Genomic DNA, 12596 nt, shown 5'->3' with positions numbered 1-12596 from the left:
TACTGCACACATAATTAGAGAGGATGCTTTTAGAGGACAATAAAGGAGAGTGGGGGGTAACGGGACACTAGATGGGTTTGCCATGGTTTCGTGGCAAAGATAGACGGACACAGACAGACAGATACGGCAGACTGTGTGTCACCTCTGAGTGAAGAGAGAGCGAGGAAGTGGAGGAGGAAGAAGGGAGCAGAATGGTTTTCTTTGGGCAGCTCCGAGAGCCCGAGCTGCTGGACAGTTGGTCTGCACCACTTCTGGCCTTGAGAGATGAGGGATAGGAACAGCAGATTCAGCAGAAGATGGTGAGAATGATGATGAAAATGATACTACTGCTAAGAGTAAATGTGCATCATACTCCTGATTGTTGAAATTCCCATTAGGAAAATATTTATATTTTCACGCTTTCAAAAGCTTGTAAAGTGAAATTATATCTAAAGATAAATGCGTCAGCACAAATTTAGTAATCCATTTGGTTAATAGAATTAGTCTGGGGTCCCAATTCTCTTGCTTAGGTTCACTTCAAACTGGCACACACGCTTCCATACACATACCCCAATAAACAGACCACCCACAAAGTGTATATGGCAAAATAAAACACTTTATAAATACAGTCCAATGGTCTAAAGGGGAAATAATTCACTGGTGCTGTAATAAACCATGATATAAAGCCACGGTCTCCTATATTGGTATCAACAAATAAATCAAAGCACAGAAAAGGGGTGCAAGAAAATCATAAAAACAATGAAAGTCCAAATGGAACTTCATGAAAAGCAAATAAAAGTTTTCCAATATAAAAAAGTGACCACTGAATATAAGAGTGGCTTAAAAATGATATCCTTTAATATACTAATAATCTGTAAAGTGTTTAGGATTATCAAATTTACTTCCTGTCTTTACAATTGACTTTAAGCTCATTTACTCTGCAGCTGGAGGCTCACTGTGCAGTGAGAAGATGTTTAAGAACAGCAGTGAATTAAATCCCTTTAAAGAGGCGAGTTTGACGCTTTAAATCTTTAAATGTCTGTGAGGTGAATGCTTAATGTAGTGACGAGACAAAAAAAAGAGACCACTTTCTAAGCATCAGCAGGAGAAAACTGGTGCTGGCACTTCACTGTGCTGACTCTGATTATTCGCATGAGGGAACAGTAAAGCAGGGAGACTACCAGGCAGGCCAGCTGGCTGCAGATGGACTTCTACTGGGGCTGGAGGAGTGGATGTAGCACTGGATCGTATTTCTCAGTAAGCAACATTTCAACACACCTACGAGTCGGGTTGGTGGCTAACAAAATAGCAGGCTTCATTGTGTCTACTTCCACAGTGAGGGCAGAAGCCTAGCAGGGAACCTTGAACTGGAGCTCTCAGGTCAAAAGTAACAGAAAAGGTAACAAGAAAGAGGGGGAAGGTAGACACATAGAAGGAGACTATCTGTTTCTCTTCTCTTTATCTGTTCTCATGTTTTTTCACACTATTCCAGTGATCGACAGGCAAGCAAAGTAACAATGCACCAGCAAAATGTAGGGATGAAGAAGACTCCAGGCTAGCAAACATGAATAAACAATGCAGATTTCAAAATCAAAAAGAAGCCCCCCAAAAAATCGGCTTTGTCAATCTTTTATGTCAATGAAAATGTATTCGACAGTTTTGTTAGGCCTCAAGGATAAACACAAAGCTGTTTGATGAGGTAAAAAATGAATGAAATGAGCTTTGTTGGTTTAGAAGAAATCTACAGAGGATACCTTAAAGCACTGCAAACAAAAACTGACTGTATATTAGTATGTTTATATGGAAGATTATTAGGGCCAGAGAAAAAAAAATGAGGAGGAAGATTTTTTTTGCATTTTGAGAATAAATTTCAGTATATGTGTTAAAGCTAGTAGTTTGATTTATTCTCAAAAGGTCAACGTTTATTTTCAATAGGGCTAGGCGATATGGCCAAAATCTTCTATCACGATAAAGGTTATTTCATATCGCAATAACAATATGTATATCACAATACAGCATTTTTTCTGGTGTGTCAAAAATAAATAGTCTATAACCACATGGTAAAGCCTATTTTTGTATACTCATGTGTGACTTACATACTTGACAAATTGAAAGTACTGGATATTTTCTCATTTAATTAAGAACTTTAGCGCAGAATGAACATAAACAAGTGAAATTATAGAGAATAAATAAATAAATAAATAAATATTTCCATATATACACCATTTGTTAATCCCATTGAACTGAGTGCAAAGTGTGATGTAAAAACAAAACGCAAATGATTCCCTCAAAATATCTCACATCAGATTTTCTGAGAGATCTGAGTTAGTATGTGCTATTATTACCATTATCAATTTAGATGACGTAATTGTGTATCACGACATCTCGATATATGATTTCATCACAATACAATTCCATTGAAAGATGATAAATTCTCATATCGAATTAATCGCCCAGCCTTAAATCTCGTCATTTTATATATATTCTCAAAATGGTATTTCAACTTTATTCTTAACATTTCTGCTTTATTCTCAATATTTCAACTTTATTCTCAAAATGCCTAAAAATATCTGGCATCTTCCTCCCCTGATATATTTTTCCCTTTTGCCTGGCCCTAAAAGTCTTCCATATATTTGTGTATACACTATTCTTCTAAGCTATCATTTTGTGTTTTAAACGTCACAGCTGTCATAACAGTTCCTGCCCTGTGAGTATTTTATGACCAGGCATTATGAGTTTTTTACTATGGTATTTTTAAAATGAATCCTTCCTACATCTGACTGAAACAAACCCACCATTCGATGGGCTGTCACTGGTCTTTGCCAACAAATTTGAATCTGCTTCGATGCAGTTACATAACCCTGTTTCATTTTGGATTTGTAACACATGGTTTATACAGTTGTTGACAAGGTTTTGGAGTCGTGAAACCATCTGAACATTTTGCTGATTGATCTGCTTGGGTGCTTATTTAGTTCTCAGTGGATGTTTTTTCCAGAATCTTGCATTGCATAATGAGCTCAGGAGATGTTGTCTCGCTCGGTGAGGCTACCTTCCCTTCCTCTTGCTTCTGGATTTTATTGCAATCCATTTCCATCTGTAGGGGGGTGAATCTGGACTTAATGGGATGTGAAAGGATTTGGAAGACTACCAGGCCAGCGTAGCTAACCATACCTGCTCCCCTCTTTTGGGCAGTGTCTGACCCTTGATCATTTCTTTGTAGCGAATGCTCAGCTGCTCCTGCTGCTGTGTGCGTCTCTGAGCCAGGACAGGAGAATCAAAGGAGGAGAGACCATGAAGATGTCGCACTCTTATAGTCTCTCACACACACACAAGCACACACAAACACAGCTATTTGATTGAGAAGTTAAAAAAAAGAAAAAACACACAACAACAGCTATTGAGTTAATTCCTCCAAATCTCACACAAGAGATCTGCAAATTGTCTAGAGAGGAGGGCGAGGCTCCAACTAGTACAGGTCAGCTCAAAGCAGCTTTCCCCACTATGACACACCACGGGGACATATGGTTAGAAGGTCAGCCTAGTTGTTAGTCTCTATGGGGATGAGATGGGGCGGTTCCACTCTTTACCTTTCTCCATGCCGGGACAGGCGCCAGGCGCATTGGCTCATTCACAGGGGTTTGGGGCGGGGAAAGGGGCAAAAGGCGGTCCAGATTGGGCAGAGAGTCCCCCTTTGTGGTCGGATAAAGATGAGTGACAGCGAGCGTGGCCAGTGAGAGGCCCCGAATGACCATGCAAGGAGACATCATGACATAGTCCATGATGGGAGGTGGAAACAAGGAGAGAGAGAGAGAGAAACAGAGAGAAGGAAGTGATTCATGGGAGGATGGAGTCAGAGTGGTTGGAAAATCATGTGTTCAAAACTAATAAGGGAATGACAGAGAGTCACAAGAAGATCATGCTGAGAGAGTTGTGTAGTATTTATGATAGCACTAAACAGTAAATGTCATGCAGAATGTACATCAATAATAGATAGAGAGAGAAAGAAATACACAAATGTGTGCATAAAGTATCTTTAGCCGAACAACTGCTCCACTATTCAGCCGTTATAAATCCTCAAATACTTCACCATAAACCTTCAAGCTTTGTAAGTTAAATGGATAGTTTGGGTGTTTTGAAATGGGGTTGTATGAGGTACTTATCCATAGTCGGTGTATTACAGTATTACAGTAGATCACGATCGGAATGCCCCCGGCTTGGAGAAGCAGACAGGAGTTACTGCACGGAAGAAAACCAATGTAGTGCTGTGGACGAGGCCGGCAGCGAAAAGTATTTTAGACACCTAAAAGAATCAATATCAGTGTATCAGTGTATATAAGTGTACGCTTTATTTAGAATATATTCAGTGGTTTACCTTGCCGTGAGACAGCTCCTACCAACGGGGAACCGAAGCCAAAGCAACCAGACTCCATTGAAAAGAACTGTAATTTTACATCACAGAACGCGGGGGTTGCTGGTCTACCGCTGCCTCGACCGGTTAGTTTCTTTGTGTTATTATGTGACTTTGGTGAATCCGAACTAACCAAAGTCCCACAATAACACAAACAAACAAACGGTAGACCACCAACCCCCGCGTTCTGTGGGGTATAGTTACTGTTTTTTTCCCAATGGAGTCTTGTTGCTTTGGCGAGAGCATAGATAACGACTTCCGGTTTCCCGTCGGAAAAAAGAGACTGTATAGCTGTCTCACGGCAAGGTAAACTTGTGAAAATATTCTAAATATAGCGTACACTTAAACTGATATTGATATTTTTAGGTGAGCCTTTCTTTTAGGTGGCTAAAATACGTTTTGCTTCTGTACTGGTACTCCTGTCTGCTTCCCCAAACTGGGATCGTGCCGACCGTCATCTACTGTAGGCAATACACTCACTATGGTTAAGTAGTACCTCATACAACCCCACTTCAAAACACCCGAACTATCCCTTTAAGTTTTGTAATAACATAATCATATAATCAGTTGTTTTCATAGATGTCTGATGGTCAAAGCGATACACAAACAGAAGCTTTTATATTTAAAAAAACATCAAATCAGAAGCAGCTATTCCAAGACAAACAAGACATTTTCTCAAACAGCAAAAGTTGAGAGTTGTCTTTCTCTCCATCAACAATACTGTCTAGTGTTCCCGTAGCCCACTACTCCCTCCCACTCTCAGTGACAAGCAAACCAAAGCTCTGCGAACCAATTCACCCAAGCCCTCTGAGCCCAGTCAGCACTGTGAGGCCGCCTACGTGACCGAGGAACAATACCCGGAGTGACCAATATTAGCATTCTGGACCTCAGCTCATTAATACAGTAGCCTACGGCTCGTCAATCATGAGACCAGAGGCCTTGTCACACAGCGTGGAATCTACATGTTCAACAACATATTCAATGAAGGAACAAACAAACCACAATGAGTGTGCAAAAAAACATCTGAACTCCCACGATGTCCAGAAAGTCTGTCCATCTATACCTTGTTGCTTAATCGTCCCTTAAGCTTCACACCAGCTGTAATACCATGAAATGAACCACGTGACTTCCTCCGTACCTGTCGTTTGAGTCCTGTAGGCTGTGGAGCGTTCTCCTCAAACTTGGCGAGCAGCTGGGTGGCCATGACTTTGACTTTGTTGTGGTTCCCCGCAGTGCAGGAGTCCATTTTTCTCTCCGAGACAGACGGCCTGTCGTCACGACCGGTCCTGGATGCCTCCTCCTGCAAAGTAGAAAAACAGTAAAAGCCGTTTGCCTGTTGCTGACAGTCTAGTGGGATTAATCAGTCTGTTGTGGTCGGATAGGCGGCTGAAATAATAACTACAAACTCAACATCTGAGACGCTTTGTTGTCAGAACTACTCACATCTTCAGACTGGCTGGTTTTCCTTCTCTTCCCCAAACCGTCAACATCCTTCTCTTTTTTGTCCTGTTGATGACACATCGTGAGTTATTTTTCACTCCTGCTACAACAATGAAGTGATGAATTTTGATGTTTAAAAACGAATCAAGGAGGTGCTAACAGGCATTTCTCAGACACTGACCTTCGGATTTCGTTTCCTGGATATTGCTATGCTCTGACCAAGTTTGCTGAGGAAGGAGATGGGTGATTTGGTGCTGGATATCAGTGCTGCCTTCTCCTCAGGACTCAAGTTGTGGTTATCTGAATAGAAATCCACAAAGAACAAAAATGGAAGATTAAGAGCATGAAAAAGCACTTTAAATCCTCTCAGTATTATGGGTAATTATGTTTTCAAAGGATCCGTGACACTTGTGTAATTACAGACACCTCCCAAAACCAGATTACACAAGCAGCAGCCCTACTGTATCACCCACTCTCACCTCCGGGTGGCACTGTGTCCTTAAACATCTCATAGAACTGGCTGAGGTACATGACCATGGACAGTTTGTCTGGCTCCACCACAGAAGACATCTCCTTGCCAGTCATGCAGGGCGAGATGCCAAACTCCCGCTCCGCCACGTCGAAACCCAACTGGTTGTTCTTCTCCTGGTCTCGCTCGTCCAGGGAATCAAAGTCACTGAGGGAGTGAGGAAGAGACCAAAAGAGAGAATGAGATGGGGCAGGATAGGTGAAGGCAATGACAAAGATAAGGGGAAAACAGAGAAAGCTAATCATGAGCATTCATCTAAAAAACTTAAATCTCTGCTGCTCCTGTAACACAAACACACACATACAGTAAAGGCTACACATTCACTACTGAATTTTGCAGATTTTTGACATCATATTAGTTTGTGATTCTTAGGTTTTATTAGTGGAATCTGAAGGATAACATTATATTCATATTTGACATTTTTCTTCTGTGTACAAAATAATAGAGAATGACAAATATGTGACTTTTGTATTAGCATTTTCCATCGACTGACATATTGAAACCTGACCTACTTTGTGTATCGTGATTGAGAGGTGATTATATTTCATTTGAACCCCATAAATGTATTACACCATATTTATATAATGTGCTTGAATATTGCAGTAAGAGCAAGAGTACTTTAGGTGTACTAACTAAGGTGTGATTTTTTTGGGCCACTTGGGGGCAGCGGAAACAAAAGCTGTGGACACAACATTGACATGATGTAACCATGTTGATAAGAGAAATTTGTTAGCAAACAGCTGCTTATTTATAAATCAAACTAATACAAAGCAACATCATCATTCATTATTCATTTGGAGGCATGTTTCTGACCACCTGAAGAATGTTAAGTCCAATATTCACTCTCCCTTGAGCCCTGTTTCGCTCTCTACCTGACCTCCTGAGTGAAATATCAGAATCTTTAGCTGCTAAATGCTCCACTATGTTCACCAGCTAATCGCACACTTTGTCTGTCTGATGGAGTATAGTTGGTTTTTAGAGCTTTTTCTCTAAAAACATCTGCCCGCTGTGGTTGGAAACAACACTATGAGAGAGGTGAGAGTCAAACAAGATAGTTGTGGTCTGTAACACAAAAACAATGAGCTGACAGACGCTTTGAAGCTCCGTGGAGCTGAGGGTAACTGCAGTCGGGGTGGTAATTCTCTGTGGGTTAGTCCCTAAGAGCAACTTCTTTCACATGACGCATAGTCATTTGATCTTTAAAGAGGACCTATTATGCTTATTTTCAGGTGCATACTTATATTTTGGGTTTCGACTAAAACATATTTACATTCTTTTGTGTTCAAAAAATGCTTTATTTTTTCTCATACCAGCTTTGCTACAGCACCTCTTTTCACCCTCTGTCTGAAACGTTCTGTTTGAGCTCCTGCCCCCCCACCCCAGCCCAGTCTACTCTGACTGGTCAGCTGGCCCACTCTGTTGTGATTGGTCAACCTAATGAACCTCTTCGGACTCCGCTCCAGCTCCGCTCTAACTAGCTTTGTTTGAGGTTGTGCCAAACTAGCTGCTAGGCAGGTATTAAATGTGTTACTTGGTGACATCACCACATTACGGAAGAAAAGACGGGACTTCAAGCAAAGCGTATCAGGCAGTTCAGGAGCAGTGTTTCTGTGGGGGGGGGAGTAACTCCCTTTGGTGTGGACTTTGGGCGTTGGAACTTTGCAGTCCTTTTACATGCACCAAAACTATATAACACTCTAAAGAAAAGAGGAAAAGCATAAAAGCATAGTAGGTCATCTTTAATATAAAAATATTTATTATTGTAGTTGAATTTCTTTAATACAATCTAAATATCATGATTGATGATCTCCTACTGTGCAATGTGATTTGAAATTAAGATTTTCACAATAACTTTGACACAGCTGATGATTCTTGATCGTCTTGCACACCAAATCAATGAAGAACGTACCAAATATCTGTCTCATTTTTCGATGAATCAGCAAAAAACAGGGAACGAGTCTATATTTTCTGACCACAACTATCCAGCAGCTTTGGATATAATGGAAAATCAACTGACACTGAGCCTGCATTAGTCGCTAATGAAGAAGCATTTCTGTACAGCAGGCTACTGTACATGTTGTGGAAAGCATTACTGCAAATGTCATTATACTGCAGCTGAAAGTACCATTAAGATGAGTCATCAATACATCTCCACTGCACATACAGTCCATTTAAAAGCATTAGAGCACAGAGTGAGTCCTCCGCTCAATCCCTCTTAACCGCCCGACGTCTTGTACATGCGTACACGTGAACGCAGTTTCCCCAAGGTACCTCCACCCAAACCTCCCCCCCCGTCCTACCATCATCTGCCCTATCAAAGGCAGCAGAGCACAACCGCTGCACTACTTGGTAAAGGTCAGGCAGGACGCAGACACTAATAGCTTATAATGTTAATTGCCACGTAGTCTCCAGAGGGTAACAAACTACATTAGGCGTTGTGGATGGAGACTGTGTTTCTCATAGTGTGTGTACGGGTAGGAGTGTTTATGTGTGTGTTTGTGGAGGGGCAAGCCGGGATATGAGGAGGGCTCCCTTAAGAGACCGAAGAGGCCATTATGACTGGTAGCTGTCACCTCATTTACAGTGATGTACGACTCAAAACCAAGGTCCCAACCAGACAATAAACATCATCTGCAACCAACAAACTCACATAAACACAGCGGGCCAGTCATTACAGGCACGGCAGCAGTTTTAACCCTTTCACACGAACCATAAAAGGGATACGCTTGGCTTGCAAAACAAATCTGCCATGTGTATTAATCTGGGCTCCTTGCTGTGGTGTGTGTTCTGCATGTGTTTCCTTCAGATACTCACATGAGGTCCGGTCTGTATCGGTCAATGAGGGCGCACAGGGCCAGACCGCTCTTCCAAGACATCGTAAGGTCCGTTACTTTAACATTCCTGTATCCCTCCGTTTGTCTCTGGCACCAGTTCAGCAGCTTACTGGATCGAGCTATGGATTCTGGCGTGGTGGGAAGAGAAAATTAAATAGCTTGATGGTAAAGCAGCCGCAGGTTGAACAGAATCTGGAAATATAAAACTGTTTCTACGTGGGCAGCGCTACATGTCTCTTGCTGGGCAATCGCATGGCCTTGGTCAGTCAGGCAAGGCTGAGCGTGAGGTCATAACGTTTTGTGATCCATGGCGTCATCATCCATGTTAGTACTAGTTTTAACCAGCCAATGAGGAAGTATTATGAATTGTGAGGACATTTTAAAGGAGGGAGGATGCAAATGAGGTGTTAGAGGAGAGGATGCAGACCTTTACAACAGCTAGACATTAAATAAAACCGTTGAATAAAACCAGGGAGCTCAATGACCGAGTTAGTACACGCAGAAATAATTTACAGAGGCTGCGATCAGTCCATCATTCCACTATTGGTTTGACATTATTCATTCATGAGTACATAGCAGGTAGTTTCAAACTGTTAAAACTATTAGGAATCCCTGAAAAGCAACACCATGCATTTGGACTTTGTGTTACCTTGCAACTGCTTGTCAAGCAGGTAATTGTCTAGAGTGAAAATAGTTTATTGTTACATTTCAGCAACAGTGATTGCAGCAAAAATTCCTACACTGATCAAATCAGCACATTAAAGAATGTCTTTTCCCACTACTAAAAACAGTTTATAATATCCCTTTGAAGCATGTAAAAAGACACAAACCATTCCTGGCCAACTTGGGTGTCGACGAGTTGATCACATTCTCAATTTCGATGCGCATTTCCCTGGACTCCCCTGTGTCGCAGAGGTGCCTCAGCTGCAACACACACATAATTCATTATTACATATCTGAAATTCCAAACATTAATTTGTTTCTTGTCTATAAAAAAGATGGCAGCTGAGCTTTATTGGCTCTCGTACTCACCTGGCTGGGCTTGAGGAAGTTAAGGCTAATGTTGGGGTAACGTGTGGTTGGATCCACGCTGTAATGACTGAAGTTCTTACTGACGTTTTCTGGCGTGGTTTGGGGCAGTATGCGGTATATACTCTCCCTGAAGCAAAGAAGAAAACATTAAATATATTCTCATGTTGTTGGGAGGAAAGTATAGTTGGAAACTATGAAAATAGATTAAGAAAACACATTAACGTTGTTATCAAAAAGCACAAGAGTTACTGCAGCACACGTTCCATTCAGTTCTTATGAGAACCTCTTATCGCATTAGTACCAGCAGAGGTGGGACTGGTGCTTGAAATCACATACAGGCACATTTCCTAGTAAAGCACTTAAGATTAAAGGGTGTGTTTGAAGAGAGAGTGCATGTGTGGCTGTGTGTACAAGCGTAGGGTAAGTCTCTGTGCTTCAGTGTTTCCACACCCTCACCTCTCAGCTAGAACCTCTAGCGGGGTTTTTCCCTGAGCCCAGCTCCTCACCATCCAGCCTGAGTCCATGGCTGCCAGGAAACCTCGGGCGATGCCAGTGCCCATGGGCCAGAAGGGCTGGAGACAACAGGGAACACCACATTCAACAACCAAATATAGCCACAGAAGAAGGATATACAAGGATATAAAAAAACAAAGAGCAGGGGGTAGAGCTGTGACGCAAGATTCAAAGAACAACTACAAGTGTAGAACAGTAAAACGTAGTCTTGTGGAAAAGCTTTAAAAACTGTCTCTCTGCCGTCTCTTTCTCACCTCCAACAGGCTGTCGCCTACGAGCGCCACCAGCAGATCGTGGCCGTTGCGTTGGCGCACCATGGCGGCGTTCTCCGAGGCGTACATGCAGGTGAAGTCGAACATGGCTACGTCGGGCTGGCCGTAGTGGTTGATGGCGAAGTCCAGTGTGGGCAGCTGTTGGTTGGTGGAGAAATCCGCAGCCTCGCAGGCGTAAGACTGCAGGGCGGCCTGGTCCACGTTACCCCTGGACAGCAGCAACTCTGTGTCTGCGTAGTCCTTCGGGATAAGAGATAAGAGAGATGAGATTAGAAGTGATGAAAACTACTAAAAGCAAACATTGTCCAGAGAAATGTGATGAAACCGCTACAACTTGCACAATCAGCAGTTCAGAAAGTAGCCAGAGTCTTCAAACTAAACCTAGCCATGATGCAAGACCAACTCAGCATATAAAGAAATTTGGGGGCAGCTACATACGGGAAAAAAGGCGCAGCCAAGTCTGTTATTGCACTCATACCATGGTCTCTTGTTTTAGCTTTAATTTACATTGGATATAAAAAGACCCCATTTACACCTGGTATTAGCAAGCATGCAATCTGTATCTAGATACCTTATCTAGATAAGGAAACACATGTTATTACATGGTGTAGGAGGTGGCGGGTTCACTTATGAGCTGATCGCAGCCAGGTGTAAATGCTATCTGTACAGTTTGGCCACATTATTTAGAAAAAGAATACATCCAACATCTTGCAATGTAATTTAACTACACTCATTCTGTCATCTCAAGTAAGCCCAGCAAAAAACTATATACTGAATACATGACGACATCAAACTACACAGCAGCATCGCTACTCTCAACTTGGCACAGTCCATGTTTTTAAATCGTCTGTCAGCCCCACCAAACTTGTACCAACTATGTTAGGTATTCTACTTTATGGAGTGGTGCAGGAATGAGTCCTAAAACCCAGAAATAGGTTAGCATTTTAGCACTTCCGGTTCCCTCGTTTCAAAGTCAATGTGTTTTGTTTTATTATGGGTTTTTAGTTAGATGCTTAAAATTAGGTCTGGTGTTAACACAAGCTGAATACATTTGAACGTTTTGTTCTATGATATAAAATATGTCATAGTAAATATCCCACTGGTGAATTTTGAAGCTTTTATATGTATTAAAAAAGGCGGTTGCTAACAAGTGGCTAAATGAGACTACTAAACGTCATCACGCCGACGTGTCCGCCTTTACAGCCTTGTTGTGTATACTCATGCTCATGCGACCGTGGTGTAGTTAGTCTACAGCCCAATCTTAAAAATGGTGTTCATTTGTGGAGATGATATTGCTGAACAAAATGTGTAAGTATCATAAACGTTTGTTTGCCATAGAGCTTATTTTCTGAAATAATCCAAAATCCAATGAAAAACTCCCATTGGCTGTTTGCGAGGGAACCAGTGCGATTCTAACTTCCTACAAAAATATGTCCTCCCTGCACCATTGTATGTGGAAGGGCAATTAAAAGCTCCCGAAATAAGTGACATTGAAAAAGGCAGTGTAATATTTTTCTTGTGACAGGGATATAAACTGGGAAAAAAAAGTTCGGAAACTTGTGTTTGGTGGATTATTTCTCTGCTGTTAC

General features: G+C 41.7%; 1 protein-coding gene across 9 annotated transcripts in view; it reads right to left on the bottom strand.

Moving 5' to 3' along the window:
* mical3a (microtubule associated monooxygenase, calponin and LIM domain containing 3a) overlaps window positions 1-12596 on the bottom strand; it is a 108863-nt gene that overhangs the window by 38112 nt on the left and 58155 nt on the right. For 3 of the 9 annotated variants that reach the window (XM_074631773.1, XM_074631774.1, XM_074631776.1), the window contains exons 9-21: window positions 10990-11247; window positions 10679-10794; window positions 10223-10349; window positions 10021-10114; window positions 9840-9869; window positions 9171-9318; window positions 6301-6503; window positions 6009-6127; window positions 5831-5893; window positions 5526-5687; window positions 3567-3668; window positions 3151-3234; window positions 143-256 (exon numbers count right to left, since the gene is read on the bottom strand). In XM_074631773.1, coding sequence (XP_074487874.1) covers window positions 143-256; window positions 3151-3234; window positions 3567-3668; window positions 5526-5687; window positions 5831-5893; window positions 6009-6127; window positions 6301-6503; window positions 9171-9318; window positions 9840-9869; window positions 10021-10114; window positions 10223-10349; window positions 10679-10794; window positions 10990-11247 — 1620 coding nt within the window. The remainder of the gene's footprint in view (window positions 1-142; window positions 257-3150; window positions 3235-3566; window positions 3669-5525; window positions 5688-5830; window positions 5894-6008; window positions 6128-6300; window positions 6504-9170; window positions 9319-9839; window positions 9870-10020; window positions 10115-10222; window positions 10350-10678; window positions 10795-10989; window positions 11248-12596) is intronic. The other 6 variants (XM_074631775.1, XM_074631777.1, XM_074631778.1 and 3 more) reach the window with 5 other exon arrangements.

The sequence above is a fragment of the Sebastes fasciatus genome, chromosome 4, assembly GCF_043250625.1.
Source record: "Sebastes fasciatus isolate fSebFas1 chromosome 4, fSebFas1.pri, whole genome shotgun sequence".
In the NCBI taxonomy this organism is placed as follows: domain Eukaryota; kingdom Metazoa; phylum Chordata; class Actinopteri; order Perciformes; family Sebastidae; genus Sebastes; species Sebastes fasciatus.
Note: the sequence above shows the minus strand (reverse complement) of the source record. Positions and strands in the feature narration are given on the sequence as shown.